The 21,527-nt window shown below is 31.3% G+C and overlaps 1 protein-coding gene and 1 long non-coding RNA gene across 2 annotated transcripts in view; one reads left to right on the top strand and one right to left on the bottom strand.

The window, feature by feature from the left end:
- Positions 1–1,011: 1,011 nt before the first annotated feature.
- LOC143223794 (uncharacterized) lies at positions 1,012–10,306 on the bottom strand. The gene is made up of 3 exons (XR_013013076.1): positions 9,560–10,306; positions 7,165–7,345; positions 1,012–4,073 (listed from the first exon to the last, which is right to left on the bottom strand). It is a non-coding gene; the product is annotated as an uncharacterized LOC143223794 (long non-coding RNA).
- Positions 10,307–16,947: 6,641 nt separating this feature from the next.
- LOC143224054 (degenerin-like protein unc-105) overlaps positions 16,948–21,527 on the top strand; it is a 58,140-nt gene continuing 53,560 nt past the window's right edge. Inside the window, exon 1 of the mRNA XM_076452517.1 lies at positions 16,948–16,965. Coding sequence (XP_076308632.1) covers positions 16,948–16,965 — 18 coding nt within the window. The remainder of the gene's footprint in view (positions 16,966–21,527) is intronic.

Here is a 21,527-nt window from a genome sequence, read left to right as displayed (position 1 = left end):
AGAAATCAATATCTGCTACAGTAAATCAAGTGTTTTTTTAAGAAGGAATAAGTCTGGTGAGAAATCACTATCTGCTACAGTAAATCAATTGATTTGTTAAGAAGGAATAAGTCTGGAGAGAAATCACTATTTGCTACAGTAAATCAAGTGTATTATTAAGAAGGAATAAGTCTGAAGAGAAATCAGTATCTGCTACAGTAAATCAAGTGTTTTTTTAAGAAGGAATAAGTCTGGAGAGAAATCACTTTCTGCTACAGTAAATCAATTGATTTGTTAAGAAGGAATAAGTCTGGAGAGAAATCACTATCTGCTACAGGTAAATCAACTGATTTGTTAAGAAGGAATAAGTCTGGAGAGAAATCACTATCTGCTACAGTAAATCAACTGATTTGCTAAGGTGGAATAATTTTAGAGACTGGTTACTATTTGTAATGACAAATTAAATAATTTCTTCACTGGAAACATATCCACAGAAATCTCAGTACTGGTATGCCAACTACTTTGTTCATTAGAAAGAAGTCTTGAAATCAGTCACTACCTGCTATGTTAAGTTGAAATAGTTATAGAGGCAGATTACTATCTGGAGTGGTAAATGAAGTATTCTGTTTAGCAGTGACAAGTCTGAAGAGAGACCACTGTCTGCAGTGGTTAGTCAATCATTTTTTCAGTACTTTTGAGTCTTGAGACAGATCACTACTTTCTGTGAGAAGTTATTAATTTTGTTAAGAAGGAACAAATATCTGGAATAATGATTTGCAGGTATTTTAAGTAAGTTTCTGATTCCAATGAAAAAGAAAACGCAAAAAGACCATATAAGTTTTTTGTTGAGAGCTGTCATCTGAGCCTTCAAGGTAAGATATTTTGAAGTAAGAATTACATGATATTTGACTGAATCTGAACACTGAATGGGAACATTGACAAGTTGGATATCAAAACAGAAACAAATAAATAAAGTAGATCTTATATTATTATGAAATGTAAGTTTTAATATAAATTAATTTTTCTCATCATTAATAGCTGAAAATACTTCAAGAGCTTGAAATAGCATGTCATTACAATAAATTATTATCAGGCAGACCAGCTGGTAATCTATAAATAAGTTAAATAAATAAATACCTTTTTAACCTGGTAAATAAGTTTTTCATTTCTTCACCAAAAATGTAATTTCAGTAGGAAAAGCAAAGAACGATGTAGAGGCCTAATTCATTGTTGGTGACAAATTTTAACATTGATAAAGAAGCACTAATTATTTGAAAACTTGTAGAATTTCAACTGATTCAGTTTACATACGAAAGGAGTTTAGCACAGGTCAATATACACACTTCTTTTAACTGTAGATTCCTCCCACAACACATTAATTTATGGACCAGGTAGTGTTGTGAAATACTTCTTGAAGCAACTGGATATATTAAATGTTTTTATGCAATTGCTTTAGCAATTAAGAAAGAAACTATGACGAATTTACATAATCTTAGAAGTTTCTGGGTGTGGCACAAACATATAAAGAAATGTTGTAGAAGAGATCACCTACATCGTGAAATAATAACTATGTGACACAGTTAACTAGCACTAATAATCAAAACTGATAAAAAAATGATACTCAGCACATCTGCTGGAAGGTTTGAAGAAATTCTCAGTAAAGGATAGCCCTGAGTTTGACAATGATAAACAGGTGACACCATTCTGTTAACACAGATACATTACAGAAAAGTATATATATCAAGCAGTAATTGGTCCTTTCATGTGGCATTGATAACCAGACAAAAATTTGATCAAATGAAGGGGAGAATTATATATACACATTATGATAAAAATTAAATTGGGATGGTAAGTAAATATTTCACTACATTAGACGTGTTACAAAGCTAAAACTTGTGTGGTAATATAAAAAGTATAGGTACATAATCAGGTAATTTTTATACTTTTATATGGAAATATGTTTTAGATTTAGTTACTCATATACCTTTATCATAACATCAGTTCTTGTTTGTCAGTTAAAAACACATAAGTGTTTGTTCTGCAGATTTTTTTATATAATTTGAAAACTATGAAGAAGCTTAAAAAAATGGTGATAGGTTGTGGTGAATGTGAAATACTGTATCCAGTGCACCTATACAGAATGAATAATTATCCATGTTAGTTAGCGTTTACTTCTTACACTGGTTACCCAGGATGTAATAATGTCTCCACTAACAAATAATATGAAATTGAACAGCCTCATTATTTATTTGCTTCTGTGATATGGTGATAATGATACTACAGTCAGTGTACTTGTGTAGCACTTAAACATTGGCTTTGTTTGCTCATGTATAACTTCTGTTTGTGTATGGATGTGCATTACTGTGTACTTTTGATTAATTCCCAAGCTTATATATTTTATATATACAGTGCAACAATACATTTATATATACAGAATAATATAGTATGAAACAAGTTAGATTCCCCACTAATTCATTCATTTGTGTTGTGATGCATTTTATAACTTAATTACACATATGTGTATATGGAATGTAGTAGTAAAGTCAAATTAATGAACTAATTTATATCATCTTAGTGAATTAACATACTGGACCATATCCAAAGTGCATCAAAGTTATACAAATTAAACTAAAAACGTTTGAAAATAACACTGCTATCTTTTATAACTACTATAATGCACCAGTTGCTTCCAAAAATTCTGTTAACCTTATTATAAACTGATATTATGGGTGAACAATGAAATATTGTATATAACTGTATGTATGTGAAGGTCAGCTTCAGTGTGTGCCATCTGACAACAGAATATCCTTCCTTTTATGCAGAACATATGCTTTTCCCATTGCCACCAAACTATGGTAATTATTTTTTGTTGTAACATTTTCAAATGCATTTTGAAACAAACTTATTTACATAAGAAAGCCTCAAGTTGAGACAAGTGTTTTGTTTTTAAAATTCCTGTAATTATCTTTTCAGATGGAAATAATAGCCTGGTTTGATGTTAATATTATAAGAACATTTCTAACACTAGGAGAAATGCTCAATGTGGTTTATCTATTGCTATGCTGTTGATGAACAATAGAGACCAAGCACTGCAGTCTTTTTCTGTCACAGGTGGCTTGGCAAAAGACACTGGATACCCAGAAGAAATGACAATACCTTTGTTTGAACCAGCAGTTGAGGCTATACTTGATAAGTTACTCTATATGCAGACATTGTAAATGTGGGTTGCAATAATTTTATTATCTTGAAAGCCTAAAGTGTGCATATTCAAATTCAAATACAATTTACTATTGCACTCTAGTGGTGCAGCAGTATGTCTGTGAACTCACACTGCTAAACACTGGATTTTGATACCCATGGTGGGCAGAGCACAGATAGCCCATTGTGCTTAATCCTAAACAAAGAAATGGTTATTGTTAACTTTAACTTTAAAAATTGGTTTGAAATATTTAATTTAAAATGTTCAGAGTTACAGAGTTCCTGACTTTCTCAGAGTTATGAAATAATTATTTGTGTCTCTTAACCAGCTTTACATTTTGCAAAAACTTTATTAATTAAAGAAAAAGAACATGCTTGTAAGGATGATTCCAGTTCTGTAATGAAAACCAGTGGAACAAGGTTAAGCACAATAAGGGTTGAAAACAGAAAACAAAGGAGTTCAAGTTGTCTACAAGTTCTGTAAACAAAGCTGTAATATTTATGAAACTTTTTTTAAAAGTATGAGAAAATTCTGAAAATTCATTTTCAGAATAAAACTGAAAACATTTTAGCCAATCATTATCTAATCCATATCACAGAATAAATGTTCACTATAACCTAATTCATATTCAGGCAGAACCAAACTGATTAAACATCCATAATTACTTTACTGTAAATTTTGAAAAATTATAATGCAACATTAACTGGAAAACAATTCATTTTTATATCAAACAAAATTTTATAATTTCCTTGCTGGTGTCACAAATTCTAAGTTTGATATTTTTCTGGCTAGATTCTTGGCAACAATATCTAAAAATTATCCAAATGGCACACTGATTCATTACTGACAGATTTTCTGTTAATGTTCAGGGCATCCATTTTGAAATTCAGACCATCTGCATGGAAATAAGAAATGACAATTAACATCGACGTATATGTCACCACAATTTATGGACAAGAACCTGTCACACACATAATGAAATATTGATTTGCTAAGCTTTACTAACCAGATATGTCAAATATGACACCATTTCAATGCATCCCTGAGAACACTGTGGTTTTGTTGACAAGGTTTGCTGCTAGAATTATTTCCATGTCAATAAAAGTTTTATCTATAGTAAAGTGATTCAGACAGAATGTGGTATTTGTTGTTAAACTTATTTAAGCATTGATTAAGTAACGTTAGGCTTTCTTATTACAGATAATCTAGAGTCACATCAAGTAATTCATGATGATGAGAAACCCACTTGAAGTAAAAATGTATTCTCAAGACAGATGGTATAGGTATTAACACTTTAATTGAAATAAAGTACAGAACAATGTTTTTAGTATAGCTGCAAACTCTCTTTGTTAACCTGAAGATTGTCTAAGACAGTTGAAACACTGTTCTGTACTTTAATTTAATTAAAGTTTCAATACCCATTCCAGCCATCATGAAAAAACATCTCAAGTAATTCTTGTAGAAAGCCCCTATGAAACATATAATTATAATAAAGACAGAGAAAAGTGTAAATTTGAAGCTCTGATTAAAATTACAGGGTGACAAAATTATAAGGGAAGATTTGTGTTCAGCCAATATTTTCCACCCAGTCTTACATGCCCTGAGATGTTTGGGAAGGAAAATTCATGGAAGTGTAATAGACCAGGCATGACAAAACACAGATTTGTACAGTAGTGTGACAGTGACTCAGATTTTTAATGGAAATCATCACAAAAGAAACATGGAGGCTTATAAAATCAGTCTTCAAGTACTGTTTTAACTCTACTTCAAAGTGTTTTTGATGACTGACCAGCTCTTATATAGTCACTTGAGACCAGTGTAGTACAGCTGAAAATTGCATGCAATAATAATAAAGACATGGGAAAAGAACGGACATTCATGACTGAGCTGGAATCCTTGAATATAGAAGCCCAATATAAAGGACTCACCCTGCATTTGTCAACACAGATGACTGATAAAAGTAAAGTGAAAAAGGACTTGATGACTGGTACTACAAGAATATCTCAGTGAACAATGAATAATTTCACATGCATAAAAAACACTATACTATAATAAACATAGGTTAGTAAATTAAATGTATAATGGTAAACATGTTACACCATCTAGGTTACCTGTGTTTAAATTTACATTTAAAGATCAATTATTTTTTACTACAAGTCACATCTAATTTGGGAATAGAGTTAAGTGAAAACTGTTATTATTAACTGGGTGCCTTTTACTCTCATCGTTTTGAAATTGGTGTGATTTTATGTCCTTTCAGTTATAGGTTATTTGGATGGACTTCTGTATTTCTTACTGAAGGGTCTTTTATCTCCAGCTTTCTTTTATTGATTTTGCACCTTATGTTTTGTTTTATGCTTTACATTCAAATTTCATTGATTTCTAGGTTTACTATTTTATTTACTTTGTAAATACTAAAAGTTTTTATGTTATGTTCACATGTTAGTATTAAATATTATCTCTTTGTATGTTTACTTATGTGTCTTTTTGGCAACTCTTCATGACTTCCCAGATCTCTTTCCCTCCTCCTCAGGATTGTATCTCTTCCATTTGTTTTGTTGAGTTTGTTCAAGATTCTCTATGACAACTCAACAGGAATTTTACTCTCATTTATTTCTTTTATCCAAAAAATATGGAATATTGGAAACTCATTGTAGATCTGTTTTGACTGTACACCTTTCTTGAGATACCTCACTTCACCATGGAGTTCTACCTCTCATTTTAGCGAGTTTCTTCCTCAGAACTTTGAATGACCAAGTTCAGTTTGTTGGCCACCTATCTTCACATCTCAATTGCTCCATTGTGACATCCTTTTCTTTGGTTCATCCACAATAGTACTGTCTTCCAGTTCTGGACACTGCCATTTGGTCTTTCTTCAGCTCAGTTCTTGTTTTGCCAAGAAGTATGATCTTTTGCATGTCATTTTCACTTACTTATCCTTAAGACTCACAATTACACAGTCAACTGGCTGCTACTACTAACTTTTTTGGGCCAAGTCAGCAACCCACATTCACTTATTTCTTCAAGAGTCCACCAGTGGCACAGCAGCATGTCTACAGACTTACAACACTAAAAACTGTTTTTTTTATAACTGTGGTAGGCAAAGTACAAGTAGACTATTGTGTAGCTTTTTGCTTAACTTCAAAGCAAACAAAGAAACTCATTAAAGAAGCTGCTTGAGATGGGTTTTTCATAAAGTTGGAGAAGTTCTTTACTACCCACAGTAGAATGGGAATTCTGGAAGACCTTAACTTCTTCTCTCTCTCTCTCTGTGAGAGGTTTTAACTCTTTCAGGAATCCTTTGGTCAAGTACACATGATTTTCCTTTACTGGATGCTTCCTGACCACTAGGACTTCTTACATAATTTCTTGAGTCTTATACATTGACTCTCTGATCAGACTCTTCTGCATTGTAATTTCCTATATATCAGTTTATAAAATATATAATTTTCTACATATAAATATATAGAACACTAATTTAAATGCTTAACTCAAAGCTCTATAAAGTGACAAAAACTCTATAACCTGAGCACTTTCAAAAGGTTACCCTTCAAATGTATTTAGTAAAATTATACATATTTTTGAAACTGTCAATAACAGTGCTGTTTTTGAAATAAATATAAAACTATATATGTGTTAACAGAGAGTCAGATTACATAATGTAAACAGGTTCATATATTGCTACAATTTTTAGATTTAACAGAAATACAAACTTTTAGTTCATTAAGACCTGCTGTTTTAAAGTTTATCATTTTATTTTGTTTTAATGTTTAAATCATGTATTAAATATTTATACACAGACACATTCTTGCAGGGATGAAATATTATTAAACAGTGAATTAAAAGTTTTACTTAATAAAACAACTACATCAAAACTCCCCTCAGAATTAGTTTATAATTTTCTTTTGCCACCACTTTTTGTGTCTCTTGAACATTATATTTGTACAAAACATTTCTTTACAGATTTAACTTACAAAGAAGCTCACCAAGTATTTGGTATAATTTTTTTTCTAGTTGCCTGGAACAAGACAGCTGCCATCTAGTGGTCATTAATAAATACAATGGACTTTTATTGGGTCTCTTCCTTTAATTGTGAAATCAATGTATTTTAAATATTCAGAAAAGTATGGTAATTCTGATGACAGCTGTATATCAATAAAAAACATCCTGTAAAAAATAAGAAATCTCAATTGAAATTCATAAGAAAAATAAAACAGTTAAAACTACAAAGGTAAACACCTTAAGGCACGATACAACCACTCCTCCCATTCATTTATCTCTTTCAAAATTTCTCTGTAGAACAAGAGAAATTTTAAATATATTGTTTATGTTTTATTAGAAGTAGAATTACTACAACAATATCTCTTATATTCAAAGTACACTGCCATATTTTACATGTTTACAGAAGAATAATGATACAGAAGATATAAAGCAGATAATGAAATTAACAAATACATAACTGATTTTGTGTATTTAACATAAGCTTGTAACCACAATGTAACTATGAATGTATATGCACAATGATAGTACCTAATGTGGTTTCACGAAACTTGGTATACAGTAAATGTTACAAGTATTTTGTAAATAAAAACAATTAAAATTTTCAGTTGAGGATTTTCACTAAAACTTTGTCCATAAATATAAGGATTAAGATCGTGGGTGAATGGTGCAAATGTAAAGTGATTTTGATTTAAAAATTAAAATATTTTTCTTTATCTAAAACTTTTGAAACTTTATTTGCATAATCACTAAATGTTTCTAAATATATGTGACATTTTTTTCTTTTCAGAAACACTTTGTGATGTTTTTCTTATTTTATCCACCATAACATATACTGGGGTTGGTGGATTTAAACTTACTTTGTTACCACCATATACATTTACGAAATAAATATAAATTACCCTTTGTCTTTCTAGAATGATATAAAGTTGTAACAAGGTACTAGAACTGTTTATTTGTTTAGTGTGCATTGAATGTTGTGTAACTAATAATTATACCACACAAGTTGTAAATCACTGAACAAATATACAATGAACATTAACGTTTTAAATTATATAATCCATGAGCTACTCACAAGCATACTCTGTTAAGAAGAATCTATTTTATTTTTTATCTCATAAGTTTCTATTTTTACATTTTACTTACTGTTATAATAATAAATAAATAAATAAACATTAAGAAATGGAATAAAGCACACACCTTTGTCTTTTCTGCATTTTTTATTGTATTTGTCAGAAAACTTAAGCTTACCTTTTTATATATTAACGGTACTGTTACAATAAATAATGCAAATAATATCACAGAATAATAACACACAGAAAACACTGTCATAATTTTCTGGCTTTCTAACTGTGTAACAATATCCTTGAAGAAATTCAGCTAAGCTCTACAATGTAATTTCAAATGACAATACAGACAGTGTTGTGTAAGGTAATAATGTATGAAACATTAAAGAGAAATTTTGTGAAAGATGGAATGTGATAGGTGGGTTTGATTATCTAGTTGAGGGTTTGTAGGGAAATAACAATGGGAGATATAAAAATTAAAAGTCTATATTACATTTATTATTTCTTGGAGGGATGTTCAATAAATTAGAGAAAATGAAAGACCAGTTAAATTACCTTAAAAAGTGCACTCAGGCTGGTTAAATTACCTTAAAAAGCGTACTCAAGCTGATTAAATTACCTTAAAAAGTGCACTCAGACCACTTAAATTACTTTGAAAGTGCACTCAGGCTGTTAAATTACCTTAAAAATTGCACTTAGACCAGTTAAATGAATTTAAAAAGTGCACTCAGGCTGGTTAAATTACCTTAAAAAGTGCACTCAATCAGGATAAATTACATTAAAACTATGTTTTACTTAATATATTATTATTATTATCCTTTCTTTTTCTATTGTTAGTCTTACTCTGACATATTAAATGTTAGGCCTATCACTTCTAATGAAGGTTAACTTCACGTTGAACATTTTCTTAGCTGTGACTTTATTCTGGATTTGTTTTTTGCTTTTTCCTCCTTTTCTCATATTCTATATTTTTTATAACTAAATCGTGTCCTCGCTATATTCACAATATCAGTGAATTACAAAGACTACTTCTAATGATTGCCTGCTTTTAACTCTGTTACAATAAAGAAACGACTAAATAATATTAAATACGAATTCTTAAATTAACTAAAATTAATACCTGCTCTAAACAGTCTTTCATATCATGACAAAGCCTCTCTACAAGATGAAAATTTAAAGTGTCTTTCACTACATACAAAAACTGTCCTCAGTTCATCTACAAATCTACATAACTGGCCAGTTCATCTGCCCAAACATTTCAAGTCATTTTATGGCTTAAATGGGGAACCTCTAATTCTTAAAATGTAATAGTCACCTTGTGGTTATCGCACTGTCTACAAGCTCGTATAAAGGTACACAAGTGTTAGATGGTGTGTTCTCCCTGAGCGGAAGTGAGTTCAGGCATCGCCAACTAGATCTTTTAAATAAAATCATGACCATTATAATGATGAGTTCTCCAAATGTTCCTTACCTAAACTGTTTGTAATTATCTCACTGTCATTATTCTTAACATCAAATAACACAGTAAAAAAATAGTTAATTTAGTGATATTTTATAAAGTATCTTTAAAGAACAGTTTGCTGATTTATACAAAAACAATTTAGAATTTATTAGCTTAGTCAAAGAATCTAATATTCATTATAAACAGATGATATTTTGAAAGTATATTAAAAGTGCTGACCAGTGTGAATCTTAGTCTCAGAAACGTATTTTTACTTTAACTGTAACTACCTCGATTTAATGGTTTTGCGCTTTACCGGACACTGCATTCCTCAGTTATCATAAATAAAATGTGGACTGACAGATATAGACGAAATTACAATTGTTAGCCTATCCAATTGGCCTGTTTTTATAACATTCTTATAGAATTCTGCAAATCCCAAGTCAGATTTTACTGGCTGGTTGGTCATTGGAGTGGGAATATCTTCAAGGTAGATCATATTTTCATCTTACAGGGATACTTTTCAGCACTAATCTTTATATCCAACAAACTTCAGCACAGAATAACCCATGTAGCACTTGAATAATCTGATAGTGAGATCTGCTGTCCTGACTCACCAGAACCACCTTTCCTGCTGTTAGTTTTACTCTCTTATAATAGAAAACCTAAAAAACATAGAATATTAACTTGCGAAATAAACTAAATAATAATGTCTACACTAAGCAGTATTTAATATCACGACATTGGTCAAGCCACATAACTCTAATATTACGTCACACAGTTCGGGTTTGAACTGAGACAGAATTAATGAAGAAAGTGGACGTCAATAGATAAAAAATGTAAAACAACGACTTTTAACAGACAGATATGAATAAAGTACAAACATTCTGTTGGTATCAGACTGGCACGAGAAACAGAGAAAGGAAACATTTATTTGTTATATCTTACAAGTTATGTGTGAGTTCCCATCGATATTAAAATAAGACCTGTGAGTTATGAGACACAAACATTAAACTAAAAACTCATAATTTTGTATATTGTTGAGATCTACAGTTCAAAAATAACATAATATTATCATTGCAATATCTCTAAACTACCTGTAGTCTAGATATAAGTATCGCCAAATATGGTATCAGATTGTAAATTTAAAATAATAGACTCGTTGACAGATGAATGGACAACAAGGTTAAAGGAAGCATTTACAGTTAAAAATTTAACATCAGTGCTGAACGACACCACTGTATGTTAAACTTTGATAAACTTATCATGTATGAGGTAAGCAAAAGTGAATACATCGTTGAACCATCAAACGTTTATATCTCTCTGAAATACGTCTACATATGCCAATATAAAATACATCTATCTATTTTGGAACATCCTGAGTGAATTCACAGCTGTCACTCCTGCAAGAAAAGACATTTAATGATCCATGATGACGAGAAACCCACTTGAAGTAAAAATGTATTTTAAAGACGGTCGGTATGGGTATTAAAACTTTTATTAAAATAAAGTAGAGAACAACATTTCGAGTTTAGATCTTCAGGTTAACAGAGACAGATAACGAGGGAGAGATTACCTTGCTAGTCCTTCATTTTTTCTCATTATAGTCGCTACTCTGGAAAATGTTATTATTCAATAAAATCCTTGAACACCAAACAAACATTCCAACTTCCCATCTGTTACTTTGGTTTCATTTCATAATTTTGGATATAAAAGGAGCTATAAATTTAAGAAGAAATGACTTGCATGATGGCAATGATGTGACAGATTGTTACAAACTGGCTTTATTCCCTGTTTTCTAGTGTCATCTGTCGGCTATTTAAATAAATGTTAAGCAAAACATTATTTTGAACAATGTGACTGTTTATGAAGAACTGGTTAAGATGTGTTTGCAATATATATTAAAGAAACGAGCCTCGTTAGGAAAAACACAGTGTATACAATGATCTAATTCATAGTTTATTTGTATCTTAGATATATAATACATCAATACACATTGTTTTAATACACTAACTTTCAAAGTATGATTTGTTTGTTTCTTTGTTATTAAGAACAAAAATACTCAATCAGACCACCACGAGTATCAAAATCTGGTTAATAGCAGTGTAAGTTCGTAGGCATACTGCTGTTTTACTGGGGATTTTAATATACTAAATAGGTTCATTTTGTAAAACTGACAAAGAAGAATTACGCTCTTATTAAAAATAACGTTCGATTTTCAATAATTAATTAACTCAAAATATGGATTAGCAACTGTTTGTTGTCAAAATTTTCTTTGTTTGAAATATATTTTTATATGAAGGAATATGTGTTTAATTTCCACATATAAATTTTGAATAAATAACTTATAATAAAGAAATGGCCAGATGAACATAAAAAAACTATTGTATCTAAGTAATGTTTCAGAAAGAATTATACAAAGTTAAATTAACGACAAAAATACAGTGAAAGTTGTAAGTAAACTAAATGCGATAAGATTGAACTGTATAGAATTTCAACCCTATATCAACTCGAAAAGAGATAGGAAGAAAAAGTATGAAGTTAAACTTAACGACATTTTATTGTGGAGTCATCATACCAGACTAACTATCAATAGATAGCGCTTACTATGTCAAGTTCAGAAATTGATTGCATCTCTATATATGCAAAAACGGCTCGTTTGGGTTGAGAAAATATTTTACATAGAAGAGCGAACAACGTTTCGACCTTCTTTGGTCATCGTCAGGTTCACAAAGAAAGAGGTAACTCACCGGACGCTGACCACATGTTTGGAAGGGGTTGTGTAACTGAGTGTCGGAATGTAGAGCATTTTTCAATCACATTAGCTCTATCCATATCAACATTAACTTTACATGTGAACAAGAAGAAAGCAATCAAATATCATTTCTTAACCTCAAAATTACAAGAACCGACACACAATTCAAAACAAAAAATCCACCGAAAAATCACCATACTGGACTATACATTCCTTGGGACTCAGCACATGAAACAAAACAAAAACTCAACATACTAAGAAACCAAATAAACACAGCCATAAACTATGCTCACCAGATAAAATTAACGATGAATTAGACAAAATAAAACAATACTTCATCAACATCAATAAGTTTCCTCCACAAACCGTAGAAAACATTATACGCACACACCTAGACAGAAAGCAAAATCAACCAACAAAAGTAAATACATCTCACGAATCAAAAAATCACGAAACCATATGCTGCTGCATACCATATATTCCTGACATCAGCAGACAAATAACCAACATTTGGCAAAACCTAGTAACAAAATATGACATTCCATTTAATACCAAATTTATTCAAAAACCAGGCACAAAACTGAGGTCTATACTATGTAAAAACTACACTGACAAACATCACACCAACATTATTTATAAAATACAATGTGATAACTGCCACGACTTCTATATTGGAGAAACAAGTAGAAAAATGGAAACCAGATTCAAAGAACATAAAAAAGTCACCTTCACACGTTTTCAAACACTGCAAGTCAAATAAACACAACATAGCCATAGAAAACACTCAAATACAAAATAAAGAAACAAACACAAAGAAACGCAAAATTAGAGAAGCCTTACTTGTACAACAACTTAAACCCAAAATAAACCAATATAAAGGAACGCCTTTATACCTATATTAATATAATAAAATAAATAAAATTGTATATTCAAACATCTAATACCGCCCTCTACATGCCGACACTCAGTTACACAACCCCTTCCAAACATGTGGTCAGCTACCGGTCAGTTACCTCTTTCTTTGTGAACCTGACGATAACCGAAGAAAGTCGAAACGTTGTTCGCTCTTCTATGTAAAATATTTTCTCAACCCAAACGAGCCGTTTTTGCAAAAATATTTCTCTACAAGTGGGTTTTCTTTACACCACTGATTGCATCTCTAATGGCCACTTAATGGAAACATTATTGTTTTTTTGTTTACTTGTTTTTCATTTTCGCACAAAGCTGCTCGAGGGCTATCTGTGCTAGCCGTCCTTATTTTATCAGTGTAAGACAAGAGGGAAGGCAGATAGTCATCACCACCCACCACCAACTCTTTGGCTACTCTTTTACCAACGAATAGTGGGATTGACCGTGACATAATAACGCCCCCACGGCTGGGAGGGCGAGCATGTATGGTGCGACCGGGATTCGAATCCGCGACCCTCGGATTACGAGTCAAACGCCTTAACACGCTTGGATTAGAACTTTTAACGAAGCCAGATACATGAAGATGGAAGTTAATTTAATACTGAAAGTTTGTTCGTTTTATATCAGTTTGAAAGTGAGAAAGAACTATATACTGCCTAAAATATGTTACATTGTTTTTGTTTTATTGAAGGTTGTAACTATAATGCATCTATAAAAATCAGCTCGAAATAAGTTAACCTTTAAAATGGCGACTGATCCTTCATAAAAATATGAAAGGTTTTTGCTTAAAATAAACGATAGGTTTCAATATTTAACTTTTTATCAACTGTGGGTGGAGAAGGTGACAAGGACCAGCAAGTTCCTTTGTATCGATGTCTTCGTGAAACACACACACGTCTGTGGTCTGCCTTAAATTAACAACCAAAACTACCCTTACCATCTTATTGTTAAATGCAAGAATACAGTCATGTAATGGTTTGATCAGAAAATTTTGAATCGTGCAAGTTCATGGTTACAGTTGGCAGAAGCGGAAAAAAATGAGACAGATGTCACTTGGGTTCTTGCGAATCTTTCGTGAACCAAACAAACAAGGGATAAGTACATTGGTTACTCTTTAGTTGTTGTACATTTCTTCTGTGATGTCGTTGTTGTCTTTGAGCTTTAAAACTGGATTATTGAATTGTCTTTGGTAACATTCGTTAAGATTTTATAGTTCTTTGAATTTCATTGAATATTTTATGTCTTCTTTAGTAAGTTCTTTTATTATTCTGTTTCGATACTTACGGTTTCACCACCTTTATTAGTGTTTACTATGTCTTATACTGTTAAATTAGGGACGGCTAGCGTAGATAGCCCTCGAATGGCTTTGCGCGAAATTCCAAAACAAACAAAGAAACAATCTATAATAATTTGATAATTATTCCATAATTACTTTTATATTGGTAGGTAACGTTTCGTAACGTTTTGTTGTAGTTATAAAGTATATAATCTACAATTCTGGACGATGTTTCATGGATGAAATTGTTGAGGTTTTTATAAATACTGTTTCTTGATAATCAGTTTTAGTTCATTTTGCAGCCGTTAGGGTTTAAGTCTGCATGTGACACAAGGTTCATGATACCTTTATTTGAGCTACCTCAAAAGTTCTTCATTATATTATATTTAAATATGTATATCCTAGAGAGAGGATATTTGAAAGATATAGAGAACACTTTGGGATGTTAGATACTTTTAAAATACATTTAATTGGAAATTTTATGTTCTTGTTTTATAAAATACGGTAATAATTACAATAGTGGTTCAGCCCACTACTGCAAAACAGAGTATTAATTTGTTTTATAAAAATACAGTTGTAATTACAACAGTATGTCATTGTACAATATAATTCTGGACAATAACAATCCAGTGTATTAACTTGTTTTATAAAATAGAGTTATAATTCCAATGCTACGCCGTGGTACAACACACCATTGGGTAATAAAGACCGAATGTATCTATCGCCACTTCTGTACGAATGTTACAGTATTTTTACAGCTGTAAGAGAGTAGTGTAAATATATCACCAACATCTTAAAACTTCACGAAATTTTCTTGTTTGTCTCTTATAGTGAACAGAGTAACATAAAAAGAAATGTGCCAGGCACTTCATGGTAGTCTTAATATCATCGTGGAACAAAATGATTAATGTTTGTTACGCATTATTAAAGACCAAATGGAATATAAATTGTTAATTTTCATGCTGTGTCAGGCTGTTTTCCTGTGTTTCTTTAATAACTTCATATCTTGAGTTTGTATAACATGTATCATAAGTTGATTTCACTAACAAATATTATGAGCTGACTTCAGTCACAGAAAAGAAAGATTAGCACTACATGACAATTTTTACAAAGCAACCAGACTCCATATGTTTCAAAGGTATCATTATATGTTTAATACATTATTTCTAACATGTCATCAACTGCTTTGAACTATTTATTATTAAAGAGTTTAGGTGTTCCTTGAATAACTAAAAAATTGTTATGCACAACAAACAAAACTTGTGTTACGATGTAATTGTGTCATGTATTTAAAATACATTGTTCTAAGACTCTAAGTTTATTTTACTAATGAATTATTTTGTGTATAATGTTGTCACAAAACTAAATTGATTACCGTTAAACGTAGTAGTTAAATATTTATATAGCTGTGTACTTCTATTTATTTTCAATTGAAACACGTCAGCGAAACGTGGTATATTAAACAAATGATTCCTGACATATGTGATTGTATGAAACTCTTACGCATGCTGCCACATTAAAATTAAACTCTTGAACTGTACAAAGAAACTAAATTTGACAGGAACTTTAACGTATTTTTTCACCTTTAACATTAGAACTGCTTAAAATATTTTTCTTTCCAGATCTTCAACATTAACATAAAAAGCTTCTACTCAGATTTTTTTCTTTACGTCTTTCATAACTTCTCTAATTATAACAAAAAAGATGATTTTTCTTGCAGTATTAATGATGTAACAATCAGACGTTAGAGTCATTCATTGTAGTTGCTCAGAAAGACGGCAACTTAGTTACAAATAATAATCAACAGAATGATATACTCAGAGCACATATCGAATTGTGATGAGCTGTGATGAAGTGAAATAAAAATAGTCTGTCTAACTTAGAAGATTTCACATGTTTGATATAGAGAGATAAATAGACCATCTTGCTCAAACAATTTCTCATGTTGTGATAGAGGTAGATAAACAGGCTCATTAACTCTAAAGATTCCCCATGTTGTGATAAGGAGAGAGATAAACTGATTGTCTAAACCACCAGATTCCCATACTGTGATATATGTATAGAGAGAAATAGGTTCATTATCTTAGAAGATTCCGCATGTTGTGATAAGGAGAGAGATAAACAGACTGTCTAACCCACCAGGTTCCTTTACTATGATACATATATATAGAGAGAAACAGTTTCGTTATCTTAGAAGATTCCCCAAAGTAATAAATTACTTACATTTGTTGATAATATCAAGGTGTTTGGTGTTGCTGGTTGTGAACAAGATGGTGCTGATTTATAAAAGGATTTAGATTATTTAGTGAGTTGGACAAATAAATGGTAGATGGGTCTCAAGTAAGATAAATGTAAGATAATGAATGGGGTTATCATGATTTGAATTATAATTTGTATGGGAGTAACTTTAACAGTGTTATGAAGGAAAGATATCTTGATGCTCTCTAACGCTATACGATCAAGGTGCTGTTACCAATGACAGGGAAAGTAGGATTTAGGTTGTATCTACAGAAAAATTGCATACAAGTTTAAAGAGGTTATAATGTGATTGTATAGTTTACTGGTTACACTACATTTGGATTATTGTGTTCAATCTTGGGTTCTTTAATTCAGGAAAGATATTCTTTTCTTTGAAATGGTTCAAAGGAGAATATGTTGACTAGTACCTGGGACGGAGGATCTCTCATACAAGACAATACTGAAATCTTTCAAACTCTTTTACTCATGAAGAAAACAACAATAGTTAAAAGGATGTTATTGAGGTGACTAAGATTGTAAAAGGAATTTAAAATGTTTATTTATCATTTATTTCCATATTCACAGGAAGAATGGTTGGGGATTCGTATAAAGTTTGGCAGAATAAGAATCGTCTTCAGCTCACACAGTTTTATTTTTCTAACAATATGGTTAGTTTAAGGAATGAGTGGCGTTCAAATGTTATAGAGGCAGTAAAATTAAATAAGTACAAAAAATCTTGATATGTATATGAATGAAAAGGGTTGAATTTAAATTTCTATGTATTAATTAACGGTTTTAATTCAACTTAGAACATGGAATAGCCGAGGTGGATCAATATGTCCATATTGTTTTAACACGTTATGTTACCTTAACAGTGTGTCATAAGGGAAGATGTTAACTATATAATGAAAGTTATAGTAGTTTTTATATTTTAATATTGGTGTTCTAATACGATGTTAGAAGATTTGGAACATTAAGAAATGCTATAAGATGACACTAGTTCTTTTCAGTAACTAGTTAAGAATCACTGTTATGAGGAAGAGAAAAAAACGAATGAAGTTAAGTTAAAGGACCAAAAACAAACAATGTGTTTATTATGTAAATATGAATATATTAAAATATATTGTTGTAGATTTACCGGTCAATACGCTTTTCAAGCAATTCTTACTCAACAATTAATCGTTAAAAGTAAAAATGGTCGATTTTGTGAAGCAAGTGTCTATCAAACAGTTTAAAATCATACGGTAAACAATCAGAAATTCTTATTACATATATATATATATATTTACACTTACATGTCTACACCTGTAAAAACATTTATAAAAATATACATACGAAGTATAAAGTCTTAAAATAAACATCTAGAACTCATAAAGTGATAAAAATATTTGAAGGATTAGTAAGTTATGAAAACAAGCGTGTGACCAAAATAGCACAAATAATTACATAATTTACTCTATTATTTATTAAGGGTTTTTTATTTTGATTCTGAATTTGGCGCAAAGCAATACGAGGGTTATCTGCGCTCGCCGTTCCTATTTTAGTAGTGTAAGAATAGACAGACGGCAGCTAGTCTTCACCACCCACAGCCAACTCCTTTGTTAATCGTTTACCAACGAATTGTGGGATTGATCGCCAATAATAACACCCCAACGGCTGAAAGGCCAACATGTTTGGTGCGATGGGAGTTTGAACCCGGCGCAGCCTCGGATTAGGAGTCGAGTGCCTTAACCACTTGGACATGCCGCCGTATGTTATGAGTTTAATCAAAGTATAACAACATTACAAAAACATAAAACGTTCGTTTTACCTATCGGAATGGATACGTCAATAACACTTTATTTCTTTTGGTTGAGAAATCCTACCATGATAGTACAGTCTTGTTGAGATCGTTTCCTGGCACATAATTATCACAGGACACTATTACTTCTCAGTAATTCTGTCTCAGTGCTTAGTTCATAACCTTTGCTATCACACAACTACAACAGTTATCACAGTGCTGTCAGTGTCTACTCAAGACCTTTTTTAAAATATAGCAGTACAATATTCTTTCAGATAAATTTGTTGAGAAAGTTTTCTAAAAAGTAACTAAATCAAAACACTTGTCCAAACTAGGATATAATTCGGAAATTTTACTGAAAAGTAATCAAAAATGCATCCAGTACCCAGTTGATAATCTTACTGATAAGGTCTGTTTAAGGAACTTCAACTATTACAAAACTACAACAGGGTGCTAGTCCGCCTGGTTGGAAATCAGTGCTGTTAGTGAGTAGATGAGATCATTTGCTAAAACAAATTTATAACAGAACTCTAGTCCATCTGAATGATTAGATCAGAACTTTTGCTGTCCTACGTGTAAAACGGATATAAATTAATGTTAATAGCTAGTTCAAACATCTGTCATAATACAATACAGCTATGACAGGTACAAGTTTATCTTCGTGGCGAGTTCAGACCTTTCTTATAACACAAGTTAAAACAGACATCAGTACATGTTAGTAACTAGTTTATGTACATGAGTTTAAATTTACTTCCATAGCAGTGGATGGTAAGTTGGTAAATTTAATTTTAAAAGTAGCAAAGTTAAAAAGAAAACCCAGGATTATAATGAATGGAATGTAATTATCATAAATTATTGTGACAACTAAAGTACTTCTAGTGGAAGTAATTAAAAACAGGGTGGTCTTTAGATTCTGATATAACATTATGTGATCATCTACTAGAACTAAATAAGTATAGGGTGTTTATATTCTGCTATAACGTTATGTGATATTCTACTTGATGTAAATAAGTACAGGGTGTTTATATTCTGCTATAACGTTATGTGATATTCTTCTGGATGTAAATAAGTGCAGGGTGTTTATATTCTGCTATAACGTTATGTGATATTCTACTGAATGTAAATAAGTACAGGGTGTTTATATTCTGCTATAACGTTATGTGATATTCTACTAGATGTAAATAAGTACAGGGTGTTTAGATTCTGATATAATATTATGTGATCATCTACAAGAACTAAATACGTATAAGGTGTTTATATTCTGCTATAACGTTATGTGATATTCTACAAGATGTAAATAAGTACAGGGTGTTTAGATTCTGATATAATATTATGTGATCATCTACAAGAACTAAATAAGTACAGGGTGTTTAGATTCTGCTTTAACGTTATGTGATATTCTACTAGATGTAAATAAGTATTGGGTGTTTAGTTTCTGCTCTAACGTTATGTGATGTTCTGCTAGATGTAAATAAGTATTGGGTGTTTAGATTCTGATATAACGTTATGTGATATTCTACTAGATGTAAATAAGTACAGGGTGTTTAGATTCTGATATAACGTTATGTGATATTCTACTGGATGTAAATAAGTACAGGGTGTTTATATTCTGCTATAACGTTATGTGATATTCTACTAGATGTAAATAAGTACAGGGTGTTTAGATTCTGCTATAACGTTATGTGATATTCTACTAGATGTAAATAAGTACAGGGTGTTTAGATTCTGCTATAACGTTACGTGATATTCTACTAGATGTAAATAAGTACAGGGTGTTTAGATTCTGCTATAACGTTATGTGATATTCTACTGGATGTAAATAAGTACAGGGTGTTTAGATCCTGATATAACATTATGTGATCATCTTCTAGAACTAAATAAGTGTAGGGTGTTTAGATTCTGCTATAACGTTATGTGATATTCTACTAGATGTAAATAAGTACAGGGTGTTTACGTCCTAATATAATGCAGTGTAATAATTATCATTCCAAATCTTTGCGTGGTATATAAACCTGTACATCCTCACATAACAGAGACCAAGAGTCGTTATAAATACTATAGAAATCTGACACTTTGTTTCGTAACTGAAACCGAAAGAAATTGAAATAAATTTTAACTTTAACTTGAGCTTTGAAAACATTCACAATTTCACATGATAGAATCTTATTGCTTGGTGAATACAACACAAAATTAGCTATACCCATATACTAACGCAACAACCTGAGGAGATGAGAACATAGCTAGGGTAAAAATCCAACCAAAGCCACCTGTCCCTTTTTATGATTTCTTAACTCATAGCCTAAAACTGTTTTAAACAAATTAAAAATTAATTTCCACAAGTTTTGTGCTCTGAAACATCAGTTAATTGTTTGATTGTTTTGAAATTAAGCACAAAGCTATACATGGGCTATCTGTGCTTTGCCCATCAACAGTAGTTTCTCGAACAATACCACAGAAGGAACATAAGCCGGTTGGATGATGAAACATATGAATCAACTTAACATTGGTAGTCACCGCATGATACTAAATGAGATAATTTAAATTACAATACGGATAACCAACGAAGGAGTCAAAACAACCTTTCCTAATATAAGACCAGTCAGCAGAAGGTACAATACTTCTTCAAACCTGATGCGAGCCATAGGGGTTAACATTGTCCTGTAAAAACATAAATATCTTTCATGAAAACACCTTGAAATAAATTAAAATCCAAACTGTTATAACTTAGAAAATACGAAACACGTGTGTGGGGATTGACATCTATATGAGGTACTTTAGAAGAATGTAAAGGTATCTTTTAACCATCTGGCTAAGAGAAACTTCACTAGACTCGACTTTCATATCATGTAGAAGTAACTATATATGACTGTAATTACCTGACACC

Source organism: Tachypleus tridentatus, chromosome 8 (assembly GCF_004210375.1).
Source record: "Tachypleus tridentatus isolate NWPU-2018 chromosome 8, ASM421037v1, whole genome shotgun sequence".
Classification (NCBI taxonomy): Eukaryota; Metazoa; Arthropoda; class Merostomata; order Xiphosura; family Limulidae; genus Tachypleus; species Tachypleus tridentatus.
This window is presented reverse-complemented; position numbering and strand designations above follow the sequence as displayed.